This window comes from Pollicipes pollicipes, unplaced genomic scaffold, assembly GCF_011947565.3.
Source record: "Pollicipes pollicipes isolate AB1234 unplaced genomic scaffold, Ppol_2.1 Scaffold_6686;HRSCAF=7923_pilon_pilon_pilon, whole genome shotgun sequence".
NCBI lineage: Eukaryota > Metazoa > Arthropoda > Thecostraca > Pollicipedomorpha > Pollicipedidae > Pollicipes > Pollicipes pollicipes.
This window is the reverse complement of record NW_023596921.1, coordinates 47,472,977-47,488,581: the sequence shown is the minus strand read 5'-3', so window position 1 is coordinate 47,488,581 and position 15,605 is coordinate 47,472,977. Positions and strand designations below refer to the sequence as shown.

The 15,605-nt window shown below is 51.6% G+C and overlaps 3 protein-coding genes across 3 annotated transcripts; all 3 read right to left on the bottom strand.

The window, feature by feature from the left end:
- Window positions 1–2: 2 nt before the first annotated feature.
- Window positions 3–1,251, bottom strand: LOC119108449 (tyrosine-protein phosphatase 99A-like; the record flags this gene model as incomplete). Its single annotated transcript, XM_037232020.1, has 3 exons — window positions 1,231–1,251; window positions 712–878; window positions 3–234 (listed from the first exon to the last, which is right to left on the bottom strand). Coding segments are annotated over exons 1-3 (420 nt in total), but the record flags the coding sequence as incomplete, so codon positions are not given.
- Window positions 1,252–1,346: 95 nt separating this feature from the next.
- LOC119108448 (tyrosine-protein phosphatase 99A-like) lies at window positions 1,347–5,851 on the bottom strand. Its single transcript, XM_037232019.1, has 8 exons — window positions 5,767–5,851; window positions 3,848–4,128; window positions 3,475–3,572; window positions 3,298–3,339; window positions 2,612–2,784; window positions 2,167–2,282; window positions 1,685–1,859; window positions 1,347–1,357 (listed from the first exon to the last, which is right to left on the bottom strand). Exons 1-8 carry the CDS (start codon window positions 5,789–5,791, stop codon window positions 1,347–1,349), a joined length of 921 nt encoding a protein of 306 aa, XP_037087914.1. The 5' UTR covers window positions 5,792–5,851.
- Window positions 5,852–5,866: 15 nt separating this feature from the next.
- On the bottom strand, window positions 5,867–12,042 carry LOC119108447 (protein sidekick-2; the record flags this gene model as incomplete). Its single annotated transcript, XM_037232017.1, is given in 4 exon segments — window positions 5,867–5,961; window positions 6,324–6,438; window positions 8,798–8,985; window positions 11,923–12,042. Coding segments are annotated over 4 exon segments (518 nt in total), but the record flags the coding sequence as incomplete, so codon positions are not given.
- Between the last annotated feature and the right edge of the window lie 3,563 nt (window positions 12,043–15,605).

Below are 15,605 nucleotides of genomic sequence, written 5' to 3'. Positions count from 1 at the left end.
AGCTGGTGCAGGTACTCGGTGAGCCGCGTGGCTCGCACATCCGTCTCGCCCGCCTCCAGGGCCTCTAACAGCGCGTCGTGCACGAATATGTACTGGTCCTCAGTCTGCACCAGGAAGTTGCGCTGCGTGCGGATGTACTTGAGGAAGCCGAACACGTTGATGGCGCCCCGGAGCTTCATCATCTGCATCATGGCGTCGAGGACGATGTAGGTGCCCGTCCTTCCGACCCCGGCACTGGTGGCACAAATGAGGCTGTGTTAAACCTCAGCTGCAAGCAGCATGTCACTGGATTCTGGTGTCTTCGGTAATGACGCCAGAAATTAAAGTTCTTGGGCACCAAGGGACAGCGGTTTGTGATGGACAGAGCTGTGGGCTCTGCAAGAACGGATATTGGTAACGGCACCCAAAGCTGACCCTCTGCATGGAAAGAAACTTCTGGCGACAACAAAGTAGTGTTAAAAGTCACCATAAATAAGTGACGCTGTTCCGACTACCGCGGGAATGTACGGTTCAAACTAAGATCTACGATTAAACCGGAAGGCCTGCAGCGATCAGCGGTCTAGACACGTTCGTACCATCGGCGGGTTCAGACCCCACCTGCGCTCGTGCGTGCAGTGGAGCAGCAGTCTCGCTCGTGGCCGGAGTCCAGGCCCACGCGTACCTGCAGTGGACCAGAATGGGTCCTGCGCCGGAGTCTAGGCCCATACGTACCTGCAGTGGACCAGAATGGGTCCCGCGCCGGCGCCGTTCGCAGCGGCCGATTTTCTGACGAAGCTGAGGATCGGAAGCGGGTGGTCTGGTACGCCGTGGTCCGGCCAGCTGGTGTAGTGGTACTGGTATATGATCCTTTCACTGCACACGCCCTTCTTCTTCTTGTGCTGTGGCAGACCGTAGATGTATTGACGGATGCGGAATCACAACGTACGAGAGTGACAAACTCTGCCTTTATGACGAGTGGCGGACGAGGACGGGGGCGGGAGACGGAAGACGGAGGACGAAGTATGCTTGATGATGGTGGAGTCTGTCATCCACCTAAAACGAGTTAAGAGGCATAGCGATTGTGTGAGGAGCTTATGATTAGGGGAAGAGCTGAAGAAAACAGCATTATGCTATGCAGTACTTTTTCTACTTGGCCCGCCCGGAACACACATAGTGTACCAGCCGGGATGATTCAGAGACGCTGCATCAACGCGTTCTACGACTCTACAGATAAAGAGCAATACACCAATCCCTTGTATGTTTGATGAGCATTTTTTCTTATCGTATAGGTCGACAGCTCCTTCTGGTCCAAAAGCTCCACTTGTATAAACTCCAACACTTGAGTGCCCTCCTTCGGCCAGTACATGTCACACTTTTTCTGCAACAAACCCATGTCGTTAGTGCGGAACGATAGGTGAATAGGCCGACATGACCCACTACATCGACGGCTTCACGTGCCTCATCACGTGCCCGACAAATCACAGTTTATTGCATTGCACAGTGCACTTGACGAGGAGAAAATACGCAACCTACACGCAGAGCTGCCTGCATCAGCAATGCAGGCATGCACATAACGACATCTTCTCTGTAATGGCTGGTAGAGTTTCCGACGACACAAAGCCAGACTGACATGTATTCAGACACCAGCCCACCACCCACCAGCCTAGCGACAGGGACTGAGCCCGTAGCCAGTCCAGGAACCTACTGACCCTGTTCCGCTCCACGAGGTTAGTGATCATGACCACGATCTGGATGCGTTGCTCCCAGATGAGCCGCCAGAAGGCCGCAAAAGTGCCGGTCAGCGGGCCCTGGGCGCCGATGTACTGGTTGCGCACGAGAAAGCCGTCGATGTAGTTGGCGTTGATGTAGTCTCCCCGCCGCTGGCCCGGAAGGGGCCTCAGGGGCACCAGGGTGTGGTCGTCTGTGGGATCGGGCGCGGGCGTCTTAGCATGCAATACAAATATTGTTCCGTACCAGGAGTAAGCCCCGAAAACAACAACCGACAAACTCGTGCATGTCATAACTTAAACCCAGGAAACTCACATGCCCAATTGTACACAATATTTATTTCGTTGGAAGCTGTGGTGAGAAGCAAATGTGAAATCGGGAATTAATAATCAATCACCAATTACAGCGCGCGGAAAATGCACACGAAGTGCGTGGAGCGTTTATGTTTGTAGCACTTACAGGCATCAATGTTCTGGTATCTATTTTCTGCTTGTTTTCCTCGGTCTGTGACACGTTCGAAGAGAGTTCCAACTTCATTGTGTGCGCCAGCACCTCATCATACTCTTTGCAGAATCCTGGCAACAAGTGGCAACAAAGTGTACAGTCAGGACCATGACAAAGCTCCTGGTTTCTACACTCCAGTGTGGAAATCTATATTAATCACATGATGGTGTATGTATGCGCCATTATGAGTAAATGGCACGGCCCGCATGAAACTATTTATAAAAATGTCAATCGAAATGCCTGACAAAACGCTATATGTATCACCGCAAGGCGACGACGTCAACACGTGGATTCCCTTTCTAATGAATATTATTATTAATCTACCGTGATTTGTTTTCCTCCGTCACTAAACAATGTGCCGAGTACATCTGACCGCAACCGATCGCTCTTCCCCGCTTACCGATGTCCGAATCGGCGTGTAGGCTGGCCACGTGCACCGGGAAGGCATCGGCAGGGATCGGGCCGGCCGAGCCGTTCGGACCGTCCAGCTCCCAGCCCGGGTCAGAGGTCACGGGCGCGCGCGCCGTCACCGGCTCATCCAGGCTGTAGTAGTAGGACGACTGGAAGTACCGCCTGCCGCACGCGGACACCGTTGATGCTGTGACGCCTCAGTGTGGCTTGGGGTGGAGTATGAGGGGCGCTTAGTTCAAAAGCAAAAAAACCACGATGGTCTTGCCGATGAGTTCAGGGCCCGAACTTAAAAGCAAAGTAGAGTGATCGTGTGATCAAGGTATGAACGAACCGCCTGGGAATCCCTGTAGAGTCTTCTTCACTCCACTCCTACTTAATGCATCTTTTGCACGTAGAAGATTACACAGCGGTCAAAAATAGCACGGATGAAACAGCCGTATTCATCTGCCCTTTCTTCTGTAGCAAATCCCTGCCTGAATATCAAATGCACAGAAAAGTTTGATACAATTCATGCGAATGCACCAAGCACCCACACAGAGGACTGCTGCAGTCTATCAACGTGCAGCAGACGTGACAAACACCAGCAGCCAGACACCAGGAGTGACCGCGCCTCCAGATGGCCATACACCAGCAGTGACCTCACCTCCAGGTGGCCAGGGCCAGCAGTGACCTCACCTCCAGATGGCCAGGGCCAGCAGCGCCAGCAGGAAAGCGCAGCTGGCGCACACGATGCCGGCCACGACGCCGGCGTCCAGGGGTGCGGCGCCGCCCAGGTGGCGCCACACGTCCGTGGCGGCGCCACCGGCGCGGCCGCAGTGGCGCCGCACCCGGCCGGTGCGTGGCGCCGAGTACGGCGAGCGCAGCAACACGGCCGGCCGGTGTAGGGAGCGGGTGGCCGCACGCACGCGCACCTCATACACCGCGCCAGCGGTCAGGTTCGGCAGAAGGAACTGGCCGAGAGAGAGAGCGGACAAAGACGGTGAGGGAGCTTGGACGGCACCTGAATCAAGGGCGACGTTGGTCCAGAGACGTGGTGAGAAACCGGATGTGATACATTGAGACAACTAAAGCACGCTGCCGGAACAACTCACTGACTGTGCCGCCGCAATCCCAATATACACCACGCCCCGTTGAGTCCCAACCAGACCTAGCACGTTCGCCCCATGACCATCCAGACCCATCATAAAGACAATCCCTGTGAATTAAGACCCACTGCGTGGCTCACCATGCTTTCCTGCTCTGCCGAGTCGGCGGTGACCTGCAGCTCCGTGAGCGCCGCCGCCTGGCCGGTCCGGTAGCCGACCACGTAGAAGTCGATGCGGCCCCGGACGCGGCCCGGCGGTCGCCAGGCGAGCAGCAGGGCCGCGTCCGGCTGACATGCCAGCGAGGTCAGCCGCGGTGCGGCCGGCGCCGACACGTCGGTGGTGACGGCCAGCGCCGCCGACTCGCGGCCCTCCACGCTCCGCGTGAACGCCTTCACCGCGATCGAGTAGTTGGAGAAGGGCTCTGCAGGCCGAGGGTGGCGATGAGCCTGGCGGTTCAGTCTCGGATGCCATGCTCGGATTTTCTCAGCTCCAGCCGTCCTAACTGCACATCGGGCTCCGGAGGGACCCACAGGCTAAGGTCACCTGTTCGACCGAGTTTTCTCCAGAGGCCAACTCGTAGAGTAGGAAAGACTGCCATAATTTGAACGTACCTTTCTCAGGCTTTGTGTTGTGAAGTCATGCATATGTTTAGTAAATGCGGCACCGCGATCAGTGAGTGGTGAGGGCATCGGGTTCCGTGTTGAGCGTATCGGGCTCCGAGTGGCTAGAGTATCGGACTCCGAGTGGTGAGAGTATCGGGCTCCGTGTAGTGAGGGTATCAGGCTCTGAGTGGTGGGGGTGTCGGGCTCCGAGTAGTGAGGGTATCGGGCTCTGAGTGGTGAGGGTATCGGGCTCTGAGTGGTGGGGGTGTCGGGCTCTGAGTGGTGGGGGTGTCGGGTCCGAGTAGTGAGGGTATCGGGCTCTGAGTGGCTAGAGTATCGGACTCCAAGTGGTGAGGGTGTGGGGCTCCGAGTGGTGGGAGCATCGGGCTGCGAGGGGTGAGAATCATCGGGCTCCGAGGGGTGAGGGTATGGGGCTCCGAATGGCGAGAACATCGGGCTCCGAGTGGTGAGGGTATGGGGCTCCGAATGGTGAGAACATCGGGCTCCGAGTGGTGAGGGTATGGGGCTCCGAATGGTGAGAGCATCGGGCTCCGAGTGGCGAGGGTATGGGGCTCCGAATGGTGAGAGCATCGGGCTCCGAGTGGTGAGGGTATGGGGCTCCGAATGGTGAGAGCATCGGGCTCCGAGTGGCGAGGGTATGGGGCTCCGAATGGTGAGAGCATCGGGCTCCGAGTGGTGAGTGTATCCCGTATGACAAGCGTGGTCCCAGTCCTCTGCACTTCTGAACGAAGCATTTCGTGTACTGCAAGCCTGGGAGTGAGGACAATTCTCGCAAAGTCAAGCGAGACATGGAACATCGCCCTCGTGCATCTGAACGGTGGCTGGATTCCAGCCGCGCTAATTTCTAAGCGGCATGTCGAGCCCCTCAGGCTCATCTTCCGAGACTGGTCATTGCACAAGCCGCTGTCGCCGGCAACATAATTAGTTATCGTAATATGTCGAAACTACTTTCATGACGGTAGCGTACACTTTATGTACTGGATATGAATAATGGAACGACGGGGATCGGAATGGGAAACACCCATCCAATTCTGTCCCAAGTTATCCAGATAAAGCAGTTCGAACATCAAAATAGACAGGCGACGTTCCGTCCCATTTCAGAGAGATATATTGACCGAGATCGTATGACATCAGCTTGTCACTGCCGCATGAAGTAGCTCTATAGCTGGACAGATGATGGTGAATTACGGGAGTGATGTCGGCCAATTCAACGTGACATTACGGGAACGCGAATGTCGACAACCACCACCACTCCTTGATCAAACCTGCGACCTGGAAATGAGTAAAGCATCATGCAAAGGTTTCAGTCTTGTTCGTAATACTTAATGAAGCGAAAAATAGGCTGCTAATTGTAACGAGGGGGACAACACACATTGAAATCACGTTAACACTGGTACTTACGCAAAACCTCTGACCACCGCAGTCTACCAACTGACCTAGATTCTTCAGCGTGTACTGCATGTCATCCACGGGCAGCTTGAGCCAAGTGGCATTGGTGAAGTTGCCGGTAGTGAAGTAGATACGGTAAACCCTCGATCAGGCCGTTGGGGGCGATTCGGAGCCAGCCACGAGATGGTGACCGTGGTATCTGTCCACGTTCACGACAGACACTTGCCGTGGCGCTTCGGGAACTGAAACAGCGAGCGGCGCAGATGCCGGTCAGGAGGCAGGACTGGCGGAGTAACCCACACAGCGAGCGGCGCAGATGCCGGCCAGGGGGCAAGACTAGCGGAGTAACCCACACAGCGAGCGGCGCAGATGCCGGTCAGGAGGCAGGACTGGCGGAGTAACCCAAACAGCGATCGGCGCAGATGCCCGTCAAGAGGCAGGACTGGCGGAGTAACCCAAACAGCGAACGGTATCAGCACAAGATCAAGTGTTTATACATCAATCATTAACCCTTGGTTACAACGTGCAGACAACAGTCTTATCATAATGCACATACCCAGTTTTAACCAAAAAGAATGGGAAAAGAGAGACTGACAGCTCTTACCTCCTTCGTCCGTGGTGACCACGACCGTGGAGCTGGGACCCAGGCCAGCCGGGTTCTCCACTTGTATCGAGATGATGTACTGCGTGTACGGACGGAGCCCGGAGATGGTGTGGCTCTGAAGATGGAGACAATATGTTCATACGCGTCGTGCGTGGTGGCCATCCTTAAGTCAGGCGACATTTCGTTTGCACGCCTACACTGCTGTGGGCGAACACACACACACACCTTCCGGCAGAGGGACCGCTACACTGCTGTGAGCGAACACATACACCTTCAGGCAGAGGGACCGCTACACTGCTGTGAGCGAACACATGCACCTTCCGGCAGAGGGACCGCTACACTGCTGTGAGCGAACACACACAACTTCCGGCAGAGGGATCGATATGACCGGGAGGAAAACTTCACATTGTGCTGTAGTTTCCACTCTTACACATGAACTTCTAGCTTCCCATTACGAGCAGGAGATGCACAAATAATCAATTTCGACCGAATATCGTGACCACCCCAAGTATCCATGTTTTAAAACATGCAGCGCGTGGTGTGGGGGATGGAGCAAAAGCATCTCATTCTGTCCACGGGAATCTGTCCCAACAAAAGAATCCCATACGTACTAGGTAGGTACATCAAATTGTGAAAATCTGACTAACGATTAATTAAGACTTTCGTGGGTAAAGCTGTTCGAAGTTAGGTTAGGCCATTGCCTTGTTGAAACCTGCAGGACAATATCTGCCTCCTCTCGCAGTAATTCGCAGTTTTCTTCCTTGTTTTTGGCCGCTTTGCTTGTAATTCGTCGAAAGGTTTGACTGCCTGCCATTCCGTGTCAGTTATACCATACAAGGCCACGCTCCAGGTTAATCCACGATAGCGTGGGATCAGCTTGCAGGTGTTGAGCCAGCGCGCTTTGATACACTCAGAATAAGAATGTCAGTAGCCGTGAGCGTAGCAGTCAGATGGACACACGAAATACTTCCTTTTGAAACGTCGACGGGAAGGGCGGACAAATAAGACTCGATGAGGTGATTTGGCCTCGACATGACATGGTTTTTCCATAACATTGCCCTGACCCGGCATCCGTAATCTTTGTTGACAAGAATATATGATTCTAAAGCACATTTATACACCCTTTCGTTTGGTGCGCTGTAAACAAAACCTGTGCGTATAATGTTTCGGGTGTTTAATAGTCCTGAAGTTGTTCAATGTTCTGGATTATTTCGAAGGTAGTTTGTTCGATCTGAGGCTTTATTAATCACGCAAAATATGCCAGCTCAATGGCGCTAGGTGAGATTTATCGAGGCCATCGTTTGCCGTTCGCATTTGTTCTGATCCGAGAACCAGATTGTGAGCTACTTTTAACTCCCAACGTCGGTGCCGGCGGGAGAACGCTACGGAAGGTACCGGGTTCATATACGTATATTTATATATATATATATATATATATATATATATATATATATATATATGTGTGTGTGTACAAATATATATATGTGTGTGTGTGTACAAATATATATATATATATATAATATATATATATATATATATATATATAGGCTTCATATAGGGTATATAGGTATCACTTATTGCCAAAACCGTATTCTCAAAGGCCAAGTTCATCATGTTATTGTGGTAATACACGCGTAATCACATATCTGTGAATGAGCGAGAAGTTTAGTACGACACAACACATCGACAGCAGACAACCACACTAGCGCAAAGATTCACTCGTTGGGCAGGTTTTGTAATAACATGGGACATTTACGCACTTTGCAAGCAGTAAGGTGTTCTTCGAAGGGTGCGTTCGGAGTAAGTTCAGAAATCCAAAGCGGACATCTAGGATCGAAGAAACTTTGCCGCCTGGGGATATGGTTGGTTTGACCAGGATTACAGACCTTATGGCCAGTAGCAACCATTTCAAGCCTATGGGATAAAGGCGAGTGGAAACTAGTGGGGTAAAAATGTGTGGGCCTGGGGGTCCGTCCTCTACCCAGACTTGATTTAGGTTTAGATGTTTCGGATTAAAGCCCTTTCCGCCAACCATGACCATTTTGGGGCGATGAGATGGAGATAAATGGATAAAGGTGCGGGAAGACTGCATGCTGCTGGCGACACATCCGCCGAGGCTTTGCCTGTACAGGGACTGCATGCAGGGTGTGCGCTCGACGCTCGGACGGGGTACTCACAAGGGGAACATTGGCTCGCTCATGGCGCGCGTGTGCAGCCTGCCCGCGACAAGTGAGGAGTTGCGAGGTAACAGGATAGAGCAAAACATAGGATGGAAGGGCGGATGCCGAAACTCGGCCGGCACAGGGAACCCTATACGGGGCGTGTGCTCGGCGCTAGAACGGGCTCGGCGCTGGGCTCGGTGTACTGATCCCACCTGAACGCGTCCGCCTGAACCACACCTGAACACGTCCACCTGAACTCCACCTGAACGCGTCCGCCTGAACTCCACCTGAACACGCCCACCTGAACCCCACCTGAACACGTTCATCCTTGATCCGAAGCTCTCGAATCCGGCTGCTGACGTTGCTCCGCTCCCGGTAAGTGATCCTGTAGAACTGAAACTCTCCACGCAGCTCCTCCTTGGACAGCGGCCTCCAGCGGACCCGGACCGAAGTGGAGCTTGTATTATGCGCCGCCAGGATCGCCGGCTTCCCGGCTGGGGCTGTGGAAGAGCGTGACGGAAGTTCAACAGACCACGCTGGCCTGGTTGGCCGCCCCACCGCCGGGAGATTGCAGGAAAATGTCACGGAGGCGGTACGGGTCAAAGCCATTGCTGTAATGTACCAGGGGGACCATGGCGAGTCCGTGTGTCTGGAGAAGCCACGCTTCAAATGATGTGGGCAGCCAAGATTATCGTTTAACGTCCAAAGATGGGGAGGCATAGGATACAAGTTGGAGCAGCACCTTTAGTAACAGGTCTAGGAGAAAAAATAGAGGAACGGCATATGTCATTACTCAAAGCGTGCAGGTCCAATTAGGTAACATGTGCCGAATATGGCACCACAAATTTTGTGAAAACATGGCAGGTGGATTAAAATATGAGAAATTAGTTACACACAGCTATGGCTTGGGCAACAAACATTTTTACACACAGCCCCAAAGTACTCCCCAATACATATAATACGAACAAAACATGAACACCAGGCAATTGTGCTAAAACACACGATTCAGTGGTTAATTAGGTCTAAAATTAAAATAGTGCATTTCGCACATTTCAAGCGATACGTTGTTTTTCATAACTGGGGCAACATGGCGTAATATAGCATGAACATAAGCCATATGGTGTTCAGAAGCTGTTGGTAAGTTACAGATTGGCGCTAAGCCTGCCGAGGTACGGACAATCATCTGTAAACGGCTACGTGTCATCCGACGCCGACCGTTGAACTCTTACAAACTGTTTCTAAACAAAGGCAGCACGGTCCCTGCCCAGCGACAGAAGAATGCGGTGCACACGCCGGCCTGGGTCTCGGGTTTACAAACGTCGTCTGAGGATTGATGTGTTGCTTGTCGTTGTTGTCAGTCCATCACATTAGCGGAAAATGGATGAAGATTCACCGGCAGGCTAGGAATTTTGAGGGCGCCTCGCTTTTTACATGACTAATGCATTGCACATCAGCAAGTTGCATAACTTAGAGTCACGCATCATTTGCAGGATAACATGAGCGCTCATCCATCGAAGCTCGCTTAATGTGCCGTTGAAAATAATTTCGTAACAGCTTGTCACCACCAATGACTGATGAGCGCATGAATATTGTATGTTATATATGCAACAGCCCAATCTTCATAAAAGAACGCTCGAGTCCTCCGATTTCAAGCTTACCATTAGCATGCGATGCGTAGAGGCAAAGGACGAGGGGGGGGGGGGGCGTGCCAGTACGGTGCCACAGTCTACAAAACTGGTATCTCAGTGATTATGTGACAATTGATCCCTGTATGGAGAATGTGGCACGTCCAGAACCAGACTGGTGTGGGAAGAAACGACATTGTTGGTTTCATTTCGGAGCTGCGTATGACGCGCTGCGAGCTGTCTGATTTCCTTTCTGAGAGCAGTGCTTTGTCATAGTATATCTACCTCTCATCTGCTGCGATATGCTCTCTTTCTTCCCTGAAAAGTTTTGCAGCCCGGTGCAGGCTGCCTATTCACTACATTGCAGAATAGTTTCGCGTTGCATATCACACAGCTTTTGCCAACTGACCACTGCAGCCAACATGTGACCAAAATTACATCAACATTTCTGAGAATGTACAGAACTTGCCCGAGGGTATTGGTCTCCTAGCTAGTCAAAGAAGAATCATATGGATGGAGCCAAACCCAGTACTCCTATGCCACATTAGTGGTGGGCAATGTTTGTCATGAAAATGAGTTGCCAAGGGTTCTTGCAACAACATTATTAACTGAAAATAAAACGCACCAAATGTAAACGGTAGCTAAAAATTTAGCTGTGAGGACAATCGTACTTGACCATGGATGCGATGATTCCAAGTATCGGCATGGACATAAAACGGTTGCATTGTGTTGTTTAGGATGCGTACATAGGTTTGAGAACAGGCTCGGTTCAAGTCGAATCCATTGGCGCGATCAAAGAGAATACCGCTTAAATTGTTACGTTGTGACAATAGCGTGTTCCACCAACAATATGATTGGCGTAAGAGTCTAACGCATGCAAGCAACCAAATGTTTTCCCCTTTCGTTAAAGCCTTCTCCCCCCCAAGGCTAGAAATTTCTTAAATTACATTCATTTCTTAATCTGCCCCGTTATTAACTATCATCTGCTCTCTTATTTGACCATGTTGACCTTTCGCCACTGGTGAAAGCGTCCCTGATCTGTGGCCGCCCATGCGAACAAAGCGTGATGGAAAAAAACGCGCGCTAGCATGATAGCGCTTCAGAGCAGGAGACATGCAATACCAAACGTTTGCAGCAGCACTGTAATCGCGCTGACACGTTTGTCAAACATGGATTGTATCTGACTCACGGAGGCGTTTAGATCACGTGTGCGGTTCACATGTACGAAGTCAGTTCATTGCAAGTGATCGTCCAGCACGTGTCGTAAATCGTAAAGCAACTACCCGATTTGCCTCGCCCTCCACATACGCCAAAGACGTGGTCATTGTCAGAGAATATTACACAGAACAGCTGCGGCAAAAATCTGGGGCAGGTAACGTGCCCCACATGGTAAGTGCGATGTCTGCAGCAATACGCTGACCTCGTTGGCGAAAAACCTCAGGAGATACTGCCCGCAAATGTTCCAGCGTTCTTCATTCTTCATCTTTCCTGACCGTGGCATTGGGAAGGGAGGTATATATATATATATATATATATATATATATATATATATACACCTCCCTTCCCATGTGCCATATATATATATATATATATATATGTATATATATACCGCTATATTCCGCCATTACAGAAACCATCGTCAATCACACCATTGTTCCTCTCAGCGTTGGATACGATAGTTAGTCTACACTATTTCCGCCTCTGATAATCTGCTCCCCGCCGTCCACAATCTCACCTTCTCTCAGTCTTGTATGAGGCTGTCGGAACTAACCATCTCGTCCTCACACACTCCGTCGCTCTCCATCACCTCACCTTCTCTCAGCGTGATGATGGGGTAGGAGGCGATGCCGTCTGGCGAGGCGCCGATGCCGTTGACGGCCGTCACCCTGAAGCTGTAGGCGGTGAACGGCTGCAGGTCGGCCACCACGAACGATGTCTGGTTATCTGGCGTGGAGATGGGCTGCTGGCTCCACTCGCCATGTTCGCCAGTTCTGCAGCAGCACGAACATACCCTCCTTACTGTTTGCATTCAGCAGACACACAGCGGTGTATTAAAGGGGGTCGTAGTACACACTCGCTTTCCGCATGAAGGCACGTATGTGGATTTGACGCGCTTGCGTGATTTCACAGCATGCTAGGTTAAAAAGAGGGAGTGTGTCTAATGTTTTCGATTTTCTCATTACACGTTTAAGGAGATTTGGCAATCATCTAATCATCATCAATTTTGGTTGCTAAATGTGCATTTCGGTCTTGCAACAGCTTTTTGCTTATTCATTGTTATCGATCCCATCAGTGGCTGTGCTCAAACAAATACAATCCTAAAAGATAAACCAATCAGCGGGCAGGAAAGGACGAATGTACTGGCTTATATGTGGCGAGTAACTGAGCGCTAGAAAAATGGTCATTATTTTGGTTGCTAAGCAACGTCGAATCACATTTCTCTAGAGCCTGGTGCAGCCGATTGACACGACACAATACTTGTTCCTCGTCTCAGTATAAAGTAGGCCGACATGAATTGGTGCGTTCCAACTGACTAGCCTTACCATACGTCTAAGCCCGTACACTCGTAGCCCTCAACTGGATGCAAACAAAAAACAAAAAACATCGGCGTAATGGCCGCCACCACCGCCGCGTTTGCAAGCTGCTGTCAGCGCTGGCAAGCGACATCTCCGAAAAAAAAACATTGGGTAGAGCTAACGATATCTTCCCAATGATGTCGATGTGTTTGTGTTTAGTAGTGAATATTGCTTGGGGCTACCCAATAACTTCTTTCTTCCATGCGAACCAAATAAAATTTGGGAGTTTTAGCAATCTCGCCAGTGGGGGCGAATTTGAATCAATGACACCAAATGTTATAAATCGAAATTCCCTTCCATCTTTCGCGCACAGTCAAAAATCCTAACTTGCCTAGGCACACTCCATTTGATCAAGTGACACATTTGATCGTTCGATGGCCCATCTTTACCAAGTCCTGCATACGCTCAGTGCATGCAAGAGTCTTCTCTTATTCATTAGCTTCCCTACACGTTTAGGGGGGGGGGGGGGGGAGTAGCTGGAGGAATGGGCCATGGATTCGCGTGTCGGTGGCTGTGTTATCCTGGGGAGAAACTGAAGTGAGCGGGTCATGAATCTGTTCGAGAGGTCCATTCGCCGTCGAATCGCGCCATCCGTTGGGCTCGATGCTGCGTCATTATCGTTACCAAGCTGTAATGGCCGAGAAAACAGATAGGACGTCATTGCTCCCCTCCATCGGAAACCACAGACCATTGGTGGCAGCGCAACAAGAGTAGCCATGGGGCGATGTCGTTGAACCTAACTCATATTAGAGCCTCGCTTATTATCGGATGATTTATTCATCGAGCAAAGGCTGTTAAATCTAAATATCGCTATCCATAGCACTCAATGTTAAGCCCGAAAAAGAACGTACTCCCCGTGGTATGAGGCAATACGGTTATGCATTATATGCATTTAGATGCCCAGGTGCAACGTACACGAGTGCCATAAACGAGAGGGTTGAATAATACTCATCACTTTCTACATGAAAAACATGCAAAATAAACAACACAATCGCGCATGAAAATATGCAGATCCGCATGCTTCTGAAACCCTCCGCGCACGCACATCAAATACGCCAGCCTACGCACCTTTGCCACACGAGCCCTAATGCTGCAGCAAGCTTCGGCGGCGCCGCGGTTAAGCGAAATGCGCGTGCGCGTGTTTAATGTCACGTGTCAAAACACGAGCGGCAGGCATAAGCCGAGTACCTGATGTAAGCTTCTTGACTCAGGGGGAGGGGGGGGGGGGGGGTGTCACGGCCCCCTTGGTCTTTTCCCTGGACACGCTCCGGCAGCTAGGGACGCGCTCCGTGCGTTCACCACGTTCAGCGTGGCCAGTCGCCGTGCCAACGTGGCCGTCGCCGTACCAACGTGGCAAGTCGCCGTACCAACGTGGCCAGTCGCCGTACCAACATGGCCAGTCGCCGTACCAACGTGGCCAGTCGCCGTACCAACGTGGCCAGTCGCCCGTACCAACGTCGCCAGCCGCGATACCAACGCTTCCTGGTCCGCCCTTACATTGGAGCTCCGCTTTTTTTCTCTCGACCCCGCCGCCCGCCGTACAGCTTCGCTGATCTATCGCACGATGATGTGGACGGAGGCTACGTCAGACGTAATCCATCGCGAGCCCCGCCGACCGCGACGGAAGTGGGTCGTCTGCCGTCGCCCGACCCGCGCCGCGCAGCTCGAGCGCCGACGTCGACGCCGACGCCGACTCTCCGCCGGCGTCGGTGGCGACGCAGGGGGCCGTCCGCGGCCGGGATCCGGCCACCCGGCGGCAAATCTCCGCAGAGCTATAGAGAAGTTTGTCCAAGTTGGCTGTCTTGGAAATCAACACTTGCTGCTCGCTCGAAGTGGAGCACGGAGAGAGGCGATATGAACAAATTTACGGGCTGAGGCCTCTTCGGACCGGTCCCTAAACTAAGACAGGGCCGCTTCAGAGTGAATAGCTCGCCCAGCGCACGCTTAATGAGTGCAGCGGATTACACTCGTCCAGATCCAAGAGAGTCATCTTGAGCAGGGACATCACAGCCCAGAAGACACAGCGTTGGGAGTGTTAACCGACCCCAACTACGATTCCCGCGGGAAAGCTGGTGACGAGGGACGTCGTTGGAAATCCCGTATGAAGTTCTCGGCAACTATAAGAAACCAGGCGTGTACCCGTATGACCTGACATGACATGCTACATGCGACACCTGTTGATAATCACCAGTGCCTACATAAGTTTTCCCAAGAGGTGTGCAATCCTGTCTTCTGCTTTGTTGGCATGCTTAGTTTCTAAAAAACAGGCAGGAGAGATTTTTAAGTGCTAATTTTACCCATTGGATGTCATTTGCATCATGAAAGGTACGCCCGCTTTTCCCTCACATGCTTTCGCAGTACAATTACATTCACTTCGCCATCGCAGAGCGAAGGTGGAACCTCGCACAGGGGGAGGGTTACACACACCAGAGGACTTTGTTCAAATAGAAATGTCGACATATCGTGACGGAATGACTTCAGAGGATATCAAGCTACGAAACATAGCGAAACACACCGGTTTTTTAAATATGATTTGGATGAGCAATGGAACTCTTTCGGCTGAAATAAGTGTTTAGACTTTCGTTTTCGTCCGGTATTGTGGAATGTGCATGAGTCGTTCTCAGCACGGATGGGACCAGCCAGGGATGAAGTAAGCATCATCGGCAGCGAGCAACACTGGAAAGCTAGAAAGGTCGGGGAGTAGCACACTACTAACTGGCCTTGTGTAGATGTTAACACACGGACGAGGATGACAGATGATAGTCAAAGTATCTCGTCCGCAGTACTTATGTCTTGCCTCAGCCATTCCGTAAAACTGTTATATTTTAGGCAGACAATTCGTCATGAAGAGAGGTCAGTGCAATCTTACGTGACGGATATAATTCTAAGCCACATATCCAAAAGGTCAATGCGCAGTAA

Coding starts and splice junctions, on each gene's coding strand:
- LOC119108448 (XM_037232019.1), bottom strand. CDS start 5,791: ATGCAGTACACGCTGAAGAATCTAG. Junction 4,129..5,766: donor GTACACGCTGAAGAATCTAG/GTCAGTTGGTAG, acceptor CTCGGCCTGCAG/AGCCCTTCTCCAACTACTCG. Junction 3,573..3,847: donor CGGCAGAGCAGGAAAGCATG/GTGAGCCACGCA, acceptor TCTCTCGGCCAG/TTCCTTCTGCCGAACCTGAC.